We start from the raw sequence: 16,215 nt of genomic DNA on the forward strand, positions 1-16,215 counted from the left end.
AGGGCGTCCGCAACAAGGCTGAGTCAGCTAGCTATTTGGGTGTACAGGTCAGCATCTATCCTACGTGGAAGAGAGAGAGCGTGCAAAAAAACTCGAGCCAGCGACTCCTTCGTCGCTCATCTCGCACACGGTACGATGCGCCGAATCGCCGGCCTTCTCGCTCGCTACTAGCTTTTCCACTAGCGTTTTCTACCGACCTTAGATCCGCTGCGCGCGTCAACCCTTCACCGCGCGCGAATCCTCCATGCCTGCGCGCGCGAATCCTCCACCATTTGGCGCGAATCCTTCAACATTTGGCGCGAATCCTCCATGGCTACGCGCGAAAATCCTCCACCATATCGTTCCTTTTTCATTCACTCTTCACACTCTGAATCCTAATCGAATCCTATCCAACAGAGGGGACGGAGAGGGCATACTGCGGAGGCAGAGAGGGCGCGGAGAGCGGAGAGGGCGCGGCGCGGAGGCCAACGCGCGTGCGAGCTGACGACGCCGGCGAGGGCGAGAAGAAGTCGCGGCTGCCGGCGAGCGCGAGAAGAAATCGCGGCTGCCGGTGATGAGCTCGAGATCCAAGCGACAAATGGCTCCACCGCCACCAGTTCAGGATGGACCTGCTTGTACTTTTGCTCCTGCATCTCAAACTGGATCTGCTCCTGCTCCTACGCTTCATTCATCTGCTCCTGCGCTTCTTTATGGTGGTGGTGCTGCTGCTGTTCCTACTCCTGGAAGCCAATCAGGTAATCCACTTGGGAATTTATTTGTTTATACAAGATTATTCGTAGATCTATGTTGCCCTCTTGTATGAAATGAATTGTATATTCATGACTAAAATTAACTAAAATTGATGTGCTGATATCCTCATGGTCTTGATTAACTGAAATAGATATACTAAAATTACCTATATATTCTCTACAGCATGGTGGCCTGGACCTTTGCCACAAGCGACACCTTCAGCAGCCACATCCACAAATTAGTAGGTTTCCGTTTTTATGTAAATTTCTTGCTGAACTTGTTGTCATTTTAGTATGTTCAGAAAATAGTTAGTTACAAGTAATGATATGGGTTGCTTGATTTTACAGTGGTATGGATTACTATCCACCTGGTGGTTTTTTGAACATTTTACAATCTGGACAACCATTCATTCCTCATGTCTCGGCAACATGGCCACCTATGGGAAAGGAATATCAATTAGCACCACCAAAAAATGACTCAGAAAACCAAAATGCTAAAAAGAGATCGAAAGGCAAAACTACCATCAACTTAGATGATGGAAACAATGGCAGGACTGCAAAGCGTCTTGTATTTGATCCAGATGAGGACGTGAGGCTAGTAAGTAAAATTGTATCACTTTCTTTTTTGTAGCTAGACAAATACATGAACCTATAACTAATCATGTATGCTAAATTCAGGTCAGTGCATGGCTGATTCACTCAAATGACCCAATCAATGGGAATTGCAAGAAAAATGAGAAGTATTGGGGTGATGTACATGAACTGTACAATAAGACTACACCTATAAACCGAAAAAGAGAGGTGAAACATCTCAAAGATCGCTGGACAAAAATTAAGAAATGGGTGGCATTGTTCTGTGGATCTTGGAAGAAGGCTACCTCAATTTATCTTAGCGGATATTCAGATGAACAGCTAAAAGACATGGCTAAGCAGTTTTATTTGGATGACTATAAGGAAGGCCCATTCACAGTTGAGCACTGCTGGAAGATTCTTCGTGGTGAACCCAAGTGGCATGCAGTTTTGGAAGAACTTGAAACCCCAAATAAAAGGAGTTTGGATGGTGAAGATGAGGCAATTGAAACCTCAGGGACACCAGAGGCTGTAGGAGAAATGGAACGTCCTATGGGGACAAAAAAAGCTAAGAAACAACGCAGTGGTAAAGGTAGAGTCAACGATGATGATGTTAGTTTAGATGAAGACTTGAAGAAATTCATTGACATTCAAGCTGCAACAAAAAAACGACAGGAAGATTTCTTAGAGGCTCAGGAACGTATTTCTGATAAGAAGTTTCAAACAGCAAGGCTTAACAGAGAGACTGCTTTACTGGATTCATATCATAAACTCCTGTGTATGGACACTAGGGAGATGACAGAGGATATTAGAGCTGAGCATGTCCTTGCCCTGAAGATGCTAAGGGAGAAGTTGGCCAGTAACAGTGACTAAGGTACTTTGTTTACTGCTACTTTTTTTACAGCCAGTCAACATGTATAAATGCATTGCTAATTATCATGCAGTACCACTAAATTTAGTCAGTCAACATCTAGTACCAATGCTTTGTGAATTATCATGCAGTACCACTAAATTTAGTCAGTCAACATCTAGTACCAATGCTTTGTGAATTATCATGCAGTACCACTAATTACATGACCAGTTTAGTGTAGTAGTCAAAACGCATTTGTCCTTTGTGTGTGTATATATACATGACCAGTATAGCTGCATATATGCACAGCAGCCCAAACTCTCCAGCCTCTATACTCCTTTCTAAACTTGTCTCCAAACATGTCGGATCAATCCGATGATTCTGTAGACCCCTTAGAAGAGTTCTCAGCTGAGCAACAAGCCCTTGACTCTCTTGCTAGCCGGATTTTTACGAAGATTAAGGCAAAGATGGCGGGTAGTTCATCTAGGCGTCGAACCAGAAAGTACATCGACAGGGATCGTGAAGGTGCACATCAACGACTTGTGGCTGATTACTTTGCAGAAGAGCCTCTATATTCTGATGCAATGTTTCGTAGAAGATTTCGGATGAGAAGGCATGTTTTTGTACGCATTGTGAATGCCCTGGGCAGTTGGTCTCCCTATTTCACTCAAAGGGTAGACTGTACTAATCGCCTGGGGCTTTCACCACTGCAAAAGTGCACAGCAGCAATCCGTATGCTTGCATATGGGACTGCAGCTGACATGCTTGATGAGTACTTAAAGGTTGCAGAGAGTACTGCCCTTGAGTGCTTGGAAAAATTTGTGCAAGGGGTGATTGCTGTTTTCGGCTCTGAGTACCTACGACGCCCTACAGCTGAAGACATGGAGCGTTTGCTCCAAGTTGGAGAGTCTCGTGGATTCCCTGGAATGTTGGGTAGCATTGACTGCATGCATTGGCGATGGGAAAATTGTCCAACAGCATGGAAGGGGCAATATACCACCGGTCGCTATGGATTCCCAACCATGATCCTTGAAGCGGTAGCATCCCATGACCTCCATATTTGGCATGCATTCTTTGGTGTGGCTGGGTCTAATAATGACATCAACGTGCTCAATCAGTCCCCTTTGTTTCTTGAGGTGATAAAGGGTGAAGCTCCTCGGGTTCAATTTTCCGTCAATGGTAGGCAATATGACACTGGTTATTACCTAGCCGATGGAATTTACCCAGAATGGGCAGCCTTTGTGAAGTCTATAAATTCACCTCAACTAGACAAGCACAAGGTGTATGCAGCAGCACAAGAAGGTGCAAGAAAAGATGTGGAGCGTGCTTTTGGCGTTCTGCAAGCTCGCTTCAACATTGTGCGTCGGCCAGCACGATCTTGGAGTAGAAGGATTATTGGACAAATCATGAAAGCTTGTGTTATTCTCCACAACATGATAGTGGAAGATGAGGGAGAAATGGCTGAGGAGTCTATTGATCTGAATGCAATTCCTGGAGAATCAGTTGTTCTTCCTCCTGAAGTGCAAAAGGCCTCAAACACTAACCCATGCTTCAATGATGTTCGACGCAGAAATTCTGCTATCCGTGCTCACTCAGTCCACACTCAACTTAAAGATGATTTAATTGAGCACATTTGGCAGCGTTTTGGCCATAGGGCTCCCCACTAGTAATTTTTTTTATAATAACCTCATGTAAGATCTTTCATGAAACTGTTTTTCTTATTGGCATTGTTCATTATATTGAGGAAGCTGACTTACTGTTTGTTTTCTTTTTCCAGAATCGTTGATGTGAGGTTGATTGGAATTTCTAGCAAGCTATGATGGAGGCTGTTGGGTTATGGATGAGATGACTTTTGGCTTTTGGTGCTTCTTCCTCAATGATGCAGTTAGCTTTAATTTGCTTTCGTGGCCTGAAATAAAGATGTATGGCTGGACTCATGGTTATCAATTAGTGTATTATGTAGTAACCGTATGGACATTTTATTTTATCTTTATATTTAAAACCTTGAGTTGTACCCGTTGTTTATCTTTAGTTGGTCATGTAATGAAATGGTTTGAGTCAAGTTGTATGCAACCAGTTGATTATCGTTAGTTGTTTATGAAGCCAGCACACAGTGAGCCACAAAGATGATGCACATTGTATCCATTTTCTCTTTATGTGGGTGGAAGTATTAAAAGTACAAATAGCTAGCAATATAGATAGCTTTTTGGACGGTTGTCTATTTGATTCATGACGTGGACACCTCCTAGCTAACAATGGTCTAGGACCATTGCGGACGCCCTAACGGGTCGATGGCTAGGATAAACAGAAATGGTGATAGTGGGTCGCCTTGGAGTAAGCCCTGGCATGTTTGATCCCTCTTGTCGGTTGTCCATTTACTAGAACCTTTGAGGATGCTGTGCCCAGCAGGACCGACACCCAGTCTCTCCATTTTGTGCTGAAGCCAAGTGCTTGCACGACTTCCAAGAGGAACGTCCACCCTATGGAATCAAATGCTTTGGATATATCTAACTTGATGAAAAGCGCTGGTTTCTTCTTTCGGTGTAGCAACTGTATGACTCTTTGTGCATATAAAAAGTTGTCATGTATACATCTCTTTTTGATGAATGCATTTTGGGCATGCGATACAAGCTCGTTCATATGGGGTGCCAGTCGATTTGCGAGTAACTCAGTGATTATTTTTGCTACACTATTGATCAGACTAATCAGTCTGTATTCCGATACGGTGGCTGCTATTTGGTTCTTTGGCAATAGCACAATATTTGCTTCATTCACTAGATTCAGTCTTGCTGTCCGGTGGCAATAGAAACTTAAGATTGCTTGTGTCAGGTCATCCTTTATGATCGTCCAGCATTTCTTATAAAACAAGCCTATGAAGCCATCCGGGCCCGGTGCTTTTTCTGATGGCATTTCTTTTATCACCGATGCAATTTCTTCCTGAGTGAAAAGGGCGTCTAAATCATCAAGGTTGTGCTGCATATATCCTAACTGTTGCCAATTTAGTGCCTTTGTTCTTGCAATCGGTGTCCCCATGATCTGAGAGAAATGTGCATGTACTAGATTTGATTTTTCCTCTTGCAAGGTGACTGTCCCTGTCTGACTGGTAAGCGCAGGGATGAAGGTTTTCTTTTTTCTCGCATTAGCATGAAGATGGAAAAATCTTGTGTTTGTATCTCCTTTCCTTATCCAGGTTAATCTGGAGTGTTGCCTCGCTCTAGACTTCTGCACCGCTGCTAGTCCCAGAGCCTTATTCTTCAGGTATCGCTTGAAATTTATCTCATCTTGAGTCAACGTTCTTTCTTGTGCCTTCTCCAGATTTGAGTGTGATGTTCAAAATAGCCCACCGTATTTTCCAATCACAGAAATTTTTGCGTCTCCACATTTTTAGTGCTTTTGCAGTTCGCATGAGTTTGACATGAACTCGTAGTATGGCGTCCTGACTATTGACCGGTTTGTCCCAAACCTGTTTGACCGTCTCTAGAAAGCCTGGGCAATTTACCCAGTGCGATTCAAACCTGAATCCCCTGTAGAAGTCATGGACGACGTTACCTTGCAAGAAAAGTGGGTAGTGATCGGATCCTAAGGACGCTAGGGCTTGTAGGTCTGTTCTTTGGAAAATTTCAAGCCATTCAGATGAGGCAAAGAAGTGATCAATCTTCGTCATCGTCGGATTCTGTTGATCATTGCACCAAGTATATTTTTTTTCCTTTAAGCTCGATGGGTGCTAGCAAGAGATTATCAATCGTAGACTCGAAACCGTTTAGCAGCGTCAAGTTTAGCCGTCCATTGTTCTTGTCCTGCGTGCGGTAAATCAAGTTGAAATCCCCTAGTAGTAACCATGCTGGTAACATGAGTTGTTTCAGGTTTGTGATTTCCTGCATGAACAGCCTCTTATCGTTGTCTGATTGTGGCCCATAGACTCCTGTGAGTGACCACTCTTTATTATCTGCCAATATTGTGAGTTGCCGACACTGAATGTGGCGTCAGGTGGGGGTTCCCTAGCTTGAAGAAACGTTCTGATGCAGCCATCAGTATCCCTCCAGATGCCCCAGACGATGGTAAGAATACCACGTTTTGTGCCAAATCGCCCCCTACGTGTTCGCTGGTTGCTGACCTAATAAACTCAGCCGGTGCTGATTTATTATGAGAGGAAAACAGAAAACACTGTTGACGTAGCTGAAACCAACAAGCGAACATCTCACCAGAGTGTGTCCAGTTTGCAATTTTCGTTTCCTGTAGGCAAACCACAGTGGCCCCCGATGAGATGATTTTTATTTCTTACGCTTGCCCTTTTAGTTCCATCGTTTAAGCCTCTGACATTCCAACAGATAATATTACAGTTTTTGTTAGACATAGATAACCGAATTCACTACCGTGTGCCAAATCACAGCCATAAGAGTTCAACCAATAGTTCATAACTGGACATCGCCGAAGGCAACAGAGCCAGCAGGCCGGATCCGATCCATGTCTCACGAATACAAACAACGCACCGAAGGCTGCACGGCCAGCAGGTGCCAATCCATGACTCATCAAGTCTGATCTTCAGATCAACTACTAACTCGGGCCTGACCGCCCCCTTACCGCCACTTTGGGCACTACGATACAATGGGCATTCCGCCCTACCCCCATTACATGGTGCTGCGCATAGAAACCAAAGTCAGCTTCATCTTCATTAGGAGTCTCTCCTGCTAATTCTCCTAGCTTCTTGACTAATAAATCTTGCGCCACTTGAATAGTGTCCTTGCCTACATTTAGTTCTTCCTTTTTTACCAACCTAATGCTTTTTCTCTGAGTTGATGTGTGTGAAGGGTCAAAATGCCCCTCCGTGTGTGGCATTTGAAAAACCTCTTGTATGATTGGTTGTTGTACAGGGGAGAAATCGTCCACTGTCATGTTATGTGATGTTGGGTCACTACTGGGGTTGGGTAGTGATGCTGAATCATCACTGAGATTTACCAACGTTGGGTCACACCTAGGATTAGCTGGCTGTACTGTATCACAACTAGAATCAACCAACGAACCAGTAACCTCAAACGATGGTTCCTGGGCCATTATAGTGGTGCTATCAAGGCCTTCATGTGAGGGAACAGGTTGTAGGAACTCTACATCTCTAGAGCTAAGGTAGGTTGCCTCATTGGCCTAGGGTTCAAGCTGCCCTGATGCTTCTACTGGCTGTTCCTCCCCAGTATGTTCTAATTTTCACCCTGATCTACTACTGGTGTATCAGGAACCTCAAGTGAAAGATGGGACTGTTGGGTGTTGCTCACCAGATTGTTGCATGGCAGAATGAGCTCCCTCTCCATCAGCTTGAGTGTCTCGATCATAGCCTGCTGCACATCCTCGCCCATCCCGGCCATCGTGAGGGGGGCAACGGTGTTGTTGATGACAGTGGCTGTGCCCCCCCTGCTCAGGCTCCTTGCTGACCTCTTTCTCTGCAAGATAAGAGTAAACATTGAGTGATGGTCCTGCCTGCACCACTTTATCGACTGAAGAGCAGATAGCAAGCTGCTCAATGGTGAGAGGGTTGACGGTGTTGTTGGTGACGCTGGCTGTGCCCCCTTGCTCAGGCTCCTTGCTGGCCTCCTTCTCCTTGATGAGCATAATGCTGTCGTCGCGCAGGGTGGGTCTGGGAGCCTTGAGTTCAGTTGCTATTGGGTCGGCGAAGGACACCTTCTTTTGCTTTGACTTGTCCTTGGTTGCCTTCACCTTCCACACCATGGTTTGAGCCTGGCGGAGCGTTGTGGAGCCCCTGCCTCGAGTTGGCGGGGAGCCCCTCCCCCCACGCCACCTGTTGGAGCTGATGCAGTCGTCCATTGCGCCCCTGCAGCGCGAGTTCCTGGCCCAGCTGGAGACGCTGCGGTGGCGGCGGATGCCATAGTTGCGGCTGCCGTGGTCGTAGTCGTCTCTCCTCTGATGGTGCCCAAAGCCTCGGCCACGATCATCGCCCCGCCTGCCCGGGGGACGCTCGCCAACTGAGTCAGGGACGCCATAGCTCCAGACAAGTTCCCTGCGCGGCTTGCGGTTCATAGGACCACCCGCCCTGCCGTGTCCCTGCAAAAAGGTCAGATCCTCCACCCACTCCAGATGGTTGCGCAAGGTGTAGACGTGGGCACGCTTGAGGTCGACAGGCTTGTCGTGGCGTGGTGGCGCCTGGAGGAGCGGGATCAAAGTCGGTGGAAGCTCCCTGTCAGGCTCGGTGACGGTGAGGACCTCCTTGGGGATGTCGTAGGGGTTGCAGCACCATGCCCACAGATCGAATGTCCTGGTGCGCTCGCGGCGGCATGTCTTCTCCTCCAGGAAGTGCATAGCGCAGCTTCGTCCCAGTGCTCGCGCTGCCACATCCTCAGCCCAGCAATGCACTGGGATGCCCTCAATGCGCACCTTGACGCGGAACTCCCAGTTGGTGTTGACGGCGTTGCGGCGCTCGCTCCAGGGGGTGAAGTGGAAGTCGCGCCCCCCCTCAGAGATGACGCCCCGGTCCAGCAGCTGCTCCCTGTTCGCCGGCTGGAAGAAGATGATCAGGAACTGCTCGGGGTAGTGCTTCACGATCTGGATGTCTTCGTGGCGAAGATGCAGCCTGCCGCGGATGGCGTCGCCGAGATGGTGGGCTTCCGTGTCATAGCTGTTGGAGTACAGCCAGCAGACGATGGCCTTGTTGATGAGGTCCTCGCGGCGGCGCCTGATGGAGCCAGTCGCCGTCACCGTGCAGTAGCTGCGGTCCGGCCTAGCACGCGGGTCGCCCGGGTACCTTGCCACCGCCATGGGCTCCGAACCACGGACCGCTTTCGCGTAGGAGCGGAGGTCCGTCCTGGGGGAGGTAGGGGTGGTGGAGGTGGTGGAGGGGGGTTGAGCTCCTGGGCAGGTGCCTTCAGTTGTTGGGAGCCCCTGTATTTATGCTGTGAGGCATGTTGATCGAAGCTGCGTTCAGCTGCTCTGTGCTATATGATTTGGTGAAAAGCAATTAAAACAGCGTCCCTCCAACTTTTTCCTGAAGAATTCGAAACCCTTGAGTCCTGGTAGGTTGGAGGCTTGAATTGCTCTGGACTCTGTATCTGCCTCTCTGCGCTTGCGTGTAGCCTTAGCTGGTTCCCATCCCTCTTCACTGATGATGAAGCTCATTTGATGCTCCCTCTGGCGCGAGCTCGACGATTCAGGTTGGGAGGAGGGAGCTGCTCTGCCCGGCCTAGCTGAGGCTGAGGCTTGAGGCTCTGCAAAGCTGGTCTCCTGATGGCCGCCATGAATGCCCTCCTCACCTTGAATTTGTTTCCCCTTGTGGCTTGCAGGAATCCTAGAACGCAGAATAGAGGCCTCTTCAACCGTACCATCTTGGGGCTCATGCACCGCCGATTGAGTTGCTGGGGTGGCTGACTCCAGAGGATTGATGACGGGCCTGCCTTCGCTCAGCTCCGAGGCCGCCCTTTGCTCTTTGAAAATTTTCAAATCCTTTGCCAAATCTGGGAGCAGCACCCATGCCTTCTCCTGTAGCTCTTGGTCGATCAACGTTGGGCTTACTGGTTGTGGGAGAGCTTGAGTTGATGGCGGCCGTTGAGCTGATGGCGACAGCGGCTCTGGCGCCGGCGACTCGGGCTCCCCATTGACCGGACCCATCTCGGCTTCGATCTCCGCGGTCCCAGCGTGCGCTTGAGGGAAAGACCCATCAGTGGATAGATCAGGCGGCGGCGGTTGCGGATCTGGTGATTGATGGGAGTGGGGAGCTGGGGGTGATGCGGATCTGGGTGGATTTGGTGTTGGGACGGAAGGGCCGAGGAAGGAGCGGAGAGGGTCGAGGTCGGGGTCGGGGTCCTCCATTCTACCTCCGATTCCACAAACATAGACCGTCGCTCTAAAATTCCTCCTCATCGAATATTTGATACATATTAAATATAGATTAATTATGAAATTAATTACATAATTTACAATTAATTTATAAGACAAATCTTTTAAGTTTAATTAATTTATGATTTGACAACTTAGTGCTACAGTAAACATATGCTAATAATAGCTTAATTAGGTTTAAAAATCATCCTGTAAATTAGTCTCTATGTAATTAATTTTATAATTAATCTATATTTAATATTTTTTTATTAATATCTAAATACAAACGACTAAATAAAAGCCTTGTTTAGTTGGACCTCAAAGTCCAAAAAGTTGCTACAGTACCTGTCACATTGAATGTTTGCGGCCCGTGCATAGAGCATTAAATGTAGACGAAAAGAAAAACTAATTGCACAGTTTGGTGAGAAATTGCGAGACGAACGTTTTAAGCCTAATTAATCAATGTTTGCACACTATTTACCAAATAAAAACGAAAGTACTACCGTAGCCCCAAATTCCAAATTTCACGAACTAAACCAGGGCAAAGAAACACACCCTTAAAGCGCCGAACCTGACCTGTCCGTCCCTCGGGATCGCGCGGTGGCTGATGGTGACCGTCGTGCTCGTGCCGCGCCGCCTCGCGCCGGCTGCGGTGGTGCTGGAGACGAGGCCTGGGGCTCCGCGCCTCCCTTCCCCGGGCGGCATTCTCTCAGTGATGTCCTAATAAAAAACAATAATGTTCAAAGACGATAGTTCATTCTAGAAATGACGCACGTCGCACGGTGAATTTAGGGAAGGGATATTCTAATATTCCTATGCTGCTAGGTCATCATACGTGTCTCTAGTTATTAGTTTAATATCCTGATTAGTTAGTAATAGTGTTGGTTAGGCTGCCTTTACATGCCAGAGCTCACACATTACTATGAGCGTGTTTAGTTTCAGGAAGTTGGAATTTTAGATTACTGTAGCACTTTCGTTTTTATTTGGCAATTAGTGTTCAAACATGGACTAATTAGGCTCAAAACGTTCGTCTCGCAATTTCCCACCAAACTATGCAATTAGTTTTTTTTTCGTCTACATTTAATGCTACATGCACAGGCCACAAACATTCGATGTAATAGGTACTGTAGCACTTTTTAGGATTTTGGGGTGGAACTGAACACGCGCTATAGCGACACCGCACGTGAAAATACAGCCCAATTGATCTTGTATGACACGTCATGTTTGGAATGGAATTGCAATATTTGAGATCCAGAAATTTCACATGGATTTTTAATATTTTATTTTTCTGAACAGTTGTGGACTTGTGGTACCATAACAATTAATAATAATAAGGACGTACCAAGTGCAAAGAGCTTCCACTCTGTGTGAGGGTCTGAAAAGAATTTGAAATTTTTTCTTGTGTTTATACTGAGCCTGTTTTGCCACTATTGATTGAAGTGATACGTATAAATGATAAAATGAGGAACGCATGTGGTGCCATATGACCATCCAATTTGCTGATTTAAGCACCAAATAAATGAGGAATAGCACTGCAATGTTTCTTGTGTAAGTTTACTTCCAATTTGCTTCTTTTTGTTTACACCATAAGCAACTGGTGGATCGCTAGGCATCAGCTTTGGTACCAATTGGCCGAGTAAAACTGCACAGGGGTGGAGTTCGATAGGCCAACACCTTGGCAACTTGTAGCAATTGAATAAGAGAAACCACTGAGGCTGTGTTTAGTTCGTGAATTTTGGGAATTTGACTATTGTAGCACTTTTGTTTTTATTTGGCAATTAGTGTTCAATCATAGACTAATTAGGCTCAAAACGTTCGTCTCGTAATTTCCAACCAAACTGTACAATTAGTTTTTTTTCGTCTACATTTAATGCTCCATGCACGTATCGCAAGATTCGATGTGATGACTTCTATAGCACTTTTTGAGAATTTGGTTGGGAACTAAACAAACACCGAAGGTTCCGGAAGATCGAAGTTCTTGAAATGTTATACTAAGAACCTATGAGGCTATGATGGGTATGTAACACTGTGCTATTTGTTAACGTGGCATCATTATATAAAAAATGGTATTGTAGCATGGATTGCACTCGACAAGGACAGCTGATCGATGTCAGTAAGCCAATCCGTCTATTACTACTTAAATACAACTAAAGAAACTGTCTTTTAGTAACAGGTGTGGCATCAAAACTTGTCTCGAGCAGTAGTATCTAGTGTTTCAGAGTGTAGAATAGGATCATAGAAAGCTGGTGGCTTGCAGTGAGGCATTTCAATTACACACGGCAATATAAATGACACACTACCATTCGTAGTGTTTGCTCTTTGGTAAGCACGTTACTGTCACTATCTTCTCAGTTCTCACAACGAGAGTAAGAGTCTGAATAAACTGTGAAACTGTGGAAGAAAGCAACTTCTGTCTTGCCGTTGTAATTTGGCTGCCTACAATCATTAAATCTCAAACAACTATGACTAAGACTACTAGTTTCTGGTTTTTTTATAGGACTAGTTGATCTCACGATCCTTCCCTTGATGGGGAATAATTCCTTTTTGTAAAACTGCAAACTTTTGTTTGCTACTGATCAAGGCTCAAACTGCATTATTCCCTTGATGTGCATGCCTTTGGTTGTATTCATGTACAATGTACATGAATACAAAGGATGATCAACTAAAGTAGTAAAATAATTTTCCATACCTGAGCAATTGTCGAGTCCTTATAGGCTGGATTGAATTTTAGTTTTTTTTTTTGAGGGAACAGATTGGATTTTAGTTTCATTCCAAGAAAAAAAGTTAGATTCAGATTTGAGCCTAAGCTACCTGCCTTTAAGAAATTAGAGAGAAAAAAAGTTAAGGGGTGTGTGGGTGGTGTGCGTGTTGTATTTTACGACTACTCTTCTTAATGCAATGATACGCAGCTCTTCTGTGTGTTCGAGAAAAAAAATTAGAGAGAAAAATGCTGCTTGCTGAAGACAGCAATGCCACTATGTGAGATTAGTGTCCCACAACACAACGCCTGCATCATGGACCACGGGTGTGAGAATTCCTAGTAGGGTGGCTCCAAGGAACTAGTGAGATGGACATATAACTAGAAGCATTCACTGTCAAGCTGTCACTCTCACTCTGCTACCATCAGAATAAGAGGTGGTAGTGGTATAAAAATGCAGGGAACGCCGCAATTCTACACTACACTGCTAGGAAGTATATACTTCTTGTTAGCCCTTCAGAGTTTCAGTACAGAGATGCCAACATCACCAAGCCCTTGCATGACCCAGAACCACAGATAAGCTTGAGAGCTCAGGGATAATCGCCATGAACAACGAGAGAGAAGACCAAGAACCGGCAGCCGCCGCGACCTCAGATTGGCTCGATGAGTCCATCGCCTTCCTAGCTGCCAACCTCGACCTCGGCTTTAACGACTATGGCTGGCTGTCGGCATCGGAAGCACAGGAGCAGCACGACGTCGGCAGCATGATCGTGGAGACGCTACCACCTACTGCTACAACCCTGCACCATCCAAGCCTGAACCTTGATACTAGCGTTGCGTCGTCGGCACCGATGACCTCGCAGCAGGAGCTTGGGCAGCCCAAGAAACGCAAGTCTCCTGGACACAGCAGCAGCCAACGACCCCATGTTGGCGGCGGCGGAAGAGGCGGCTGTCAGCAAGAAAAGGGGGAAGCGAGCTGCGTCAGGTCGAAGCCGAGCAAGAAGGGGAGTGGCAAGGGCACCGCAGCAAATTCGGACAGGGAGGCGAGGTGGGCGGAGCAGCTGTTGAACCCGTGCGCGGCCGCCATCGAAGCGGGCAACCTCCCGCGCACGCAGCACCTGCTGTACGTGCTCGGTGAGCTGGCCTCCTTCTCCGGCGAACCCAACCACCGCCTGGCCGCGCACGGGCTGCGCGCCCTCACGCGACGCCTCCCGCACGCCGTGGGCCAAGCGGCTGCCGCGACCGTGAAGATGCCATCTTGCGAGTGCCCGACGCCGGTGTTCTCCGGCGTCGACCCGCGCCTGTTCCGAGCCTCGCTCATCAGGTTCAACGAGGTCAGCCCATGGTTTTCCGTGCCGAACTTGCTCGCCAACTCCGCGATCGCGCAGGCCGCGTCGACGAAGGGTGCGGTGACCGAGCCCCGCCAGGTTCACGCCGTGGACATCGGTGTCTCGCACGGCGTCCAATGGCCGACGCTGCTCGAGGCGCTCACCCGCGTGCCGCGGGGCTCCACGCCGCCCTCCGTCCGCCTCACGGTCGCCGGCCCCACGGCCACACCACCCGTGCCCTTCTCCGCACCACCTCCAGGCTACGACTGCTCACCGCAGCTGCTCCGGTACGCCAAGTCCATCGACCTAGACCTCGGCATCGTCCAAGCGCCATGTTTGGACACCTTGCACGGCACTCTCACCCCCGGCGAGACCCTCATCGTCTGCCTCCAGTTCCGGCTCGGCCTCGCCACCGCCGACGAGCAAGCAGCTATACTCCGAACGGTCAGGGACCTCAACCCGGAGCTAATGGTCCTCACTGAGCTGGACGGCGGCGGCGGCCGCAGCGATTACAGCGCAGCCAGCGAGTTCGCGGCGAGGCTGGAGCTGCTTTGGAGATTCCTTGACTCGACGGCGGCGGCGTTCAAGGGGACGGATGCGGATGAGAGGCGGGTGATGGAAGCGGAGGCCGGGACAGCATTGGCGCCCACGGCGCAGCGGGGAGCGGCCGTGGGCGGGGGGAGGGAGTCGTGGCGGGCTCGTTTGGCCGCGGCGGGGTTCGAGGAGGCGGCGTTCGGGGGCGAGGCGGTGGAGACGGCGAAGGCGCTGCTGAGGAAGTACGATGGCGGGTGGGAGCTGGTGCCGCCGTCGTCGTCCGCGGCGGCGGCGGTGGGGCTCCGGTGGAAGGGTCAGCCCGTGTCGTTCTGCTCCCTGTGGCGGCCGGCGCAGGCCAGCCCAGAGCTGATGGGGCGTGGCGCATAAGCGACAAGGGGTTCATGGTGCATGTGCTGATGCGCGCGCCAGCTTTTCCCATGGTCTGGTCTGGACTCGCGCCGAGAGCGTGAGACCAGCACGCGCGCGCCGGTGTAATGCATGATTACAACACGGTGGTTGGCACTCAAAAGTCTGAGACGGATAGGTGGTTTGTATCATTGTATGGGCGAGCCATAGGCACGATGACTTTTGCTGACTTCACTCTGCTTATAACAGTATGCATGTACAAAAGTCAGGCCTCTTTGGAATGACGAAATTTTCTCGCTAATCCTGGCAATTGAACTTTTTTTATGAACGATTTGAGCATTGAACTTAGTCGTATGAACGAAATTCATGTAAGGTTGGTCACTCGCGTCGTGTCAGAAGGCGATGGCCGCCCCTTGTTGACCCTAGCGACACCGACGGCCCGCCCATAACCCCACCCTCAGCCATCGTCGCCACCATATTCGTCGTCGTCCGGCCCGCACCGTCGCACCACCCAATCCATGACCGACCTATGCTACAGGCACAGCTTGTTCTAGGCAGCTAAGAGCACTCACAATACAAAAACTATCATAGTTTTTATGTGCATTAATTATCCTGCCATCTAAGCATTTTGCTGACGTGGCAAGCGATTTATCGAGGAGAGAGGAGAAAATTGTTTCTTAATAAAAACCATATCTATACGAAAATCAAGACACGAAGAGATATGATAGGTAGATGAGCGAGAGAGAAGATGTGCGATTGGGCAAAAGATTATTCTGTAGAAACTATCCATTAAAAACGTAGTTTCTACACATGTAGTGTCTACGTACGTAGAAACTATACATGGTTTCGGAGATGTCTTACTTCACGACTTCTTGACGACCAGACCCTTCTCTCTGTTATGAACGACGTATAGGAATATGAAGTAAAGAATCAAGCCACAGAGGAGACACACGATTTAACGTGGAAAACCCCTCCGATGTGAAGGGGAAAAACCACGGGCACCAGCTAGCAACAATCTCACTATCTCAAGAGTTTTGGGTTACACGCCTATGGCGGCTTACAAGAGAATCAAGTCTCCACGAAACCCTAGCCCAAGCCTCCGGCGACGGGCCTCCGCTTCGCTCCGTCAGAAGCCCGGCCTATATCCTGGAGTGAATTTGGAACAACTCCAACACTCTCCACCCCATTTGCTCCCCACTCTAGCGATCGACACGCGTCTGCCGCTGTCTAATTGCACGACCCGACGTGCCCCAATGCCATGGGCGCAACTGCTCTTGAGACCCACCTCAACCCTAACAGCCCTTTGCTCCTTTGCAACCGCGACGC

At 48.4% G+C, this 16,215-nt stretch overlaps 3 protein-coding genes across 4 annotated transcripts; 2 read left to right on the plus strand and 1 right to left on the minus strand.

Moving 5' to 3' along the window:
- On the plus strand, positions 1–4,257 carry LOC136547196 (glutathione S-transferase T3-like). Of its 2 annotated transcripts, XM_066539165.1 has the most exons (6): positions 1–130; positions 397–734; positions 913–970; positions 1,077–1,326; positions 1,407–2,172; positions 3,926–4,257. In XM_066539165.1, the coding sequence occupies exons 2-5, from the start codon at positions 554–556 to the stop codon at positions 2,169–2,171; spliced, it is 1,254 nt and encodes a 417-aa protein (XP_066395262.1). In that variant the 5' UTR covers positions 1–130; positions 397–553; the 3' UTR covers position 2,172; positions 3,926–4,257. The 2 variants fall into 2 exon arrangements, with proteins under 2 accessions (XP_066395262.1, XP_066395261.1); XM_066539164.1 differs by lacking the exons at positions 1–130; positions 397–734; positions 913–970; positions 1,077–1,326; positions 1,407–2,172 and adding an exon at positions 2,341–3,839.
- A 2,215-nt stretch (positions 4,258–6,472) lies between these two features.
- LOC136547197 (uncharacterized) lies at positions 6,473–9,978 on the minus strand. The gene is made up of 2 exons (XM_066539166.1): positions 7,416–9,978; positions 6,473–6,786 (listed from the first exon to the last, which is right to left on the minus strand). The coding sequence occupies exons 1-2, from the start codon at positions 8,908–8,910 to the stop codon at positions 6,533–6,535; spliced, it is 1,749 nt and encodes a 582-aa protein (XP_066395263.1). The 5' UTR covers positions 8,911–9,978; the 3' UTR covers positions 6,473–6,532.
- A 3,219-nt stretch (positions 9,979–13,197) lies between these two features.
- Positions 13,198–15,033, plus strand: LOC136547198 (protein NODULATION SIGNALING PATHWAY 1-like). The gene has a single exon (XM_066539167.1). It carries the CDS (start codon positions 13,267–13,269, stop codon positions 14,908–14,910), a length of 1,644 nt encoding a protein of 547 aa, XP_066395264.1. The 5' UTR covers positions 13,198–13,266; the 3' UTR covers positions 14,911–15,033.
- Positions 15,034–16,215: the final 1,182 nt, after the last annotated feature.

This window comes from Miscanthus floridulus, chromosome 3, assembly GCF_019320115.1.
Source record: "Miscanthus floridulus cultivar M001 chromosome 3, ASM1932011v1, whole genome shotgun sequence".
NCBI lineage: Eukaryota > Viridiplantae > Streptophyta > Magnoliopsida > Poales > Poaceae > Miscanthus > Miscanthus floridulus.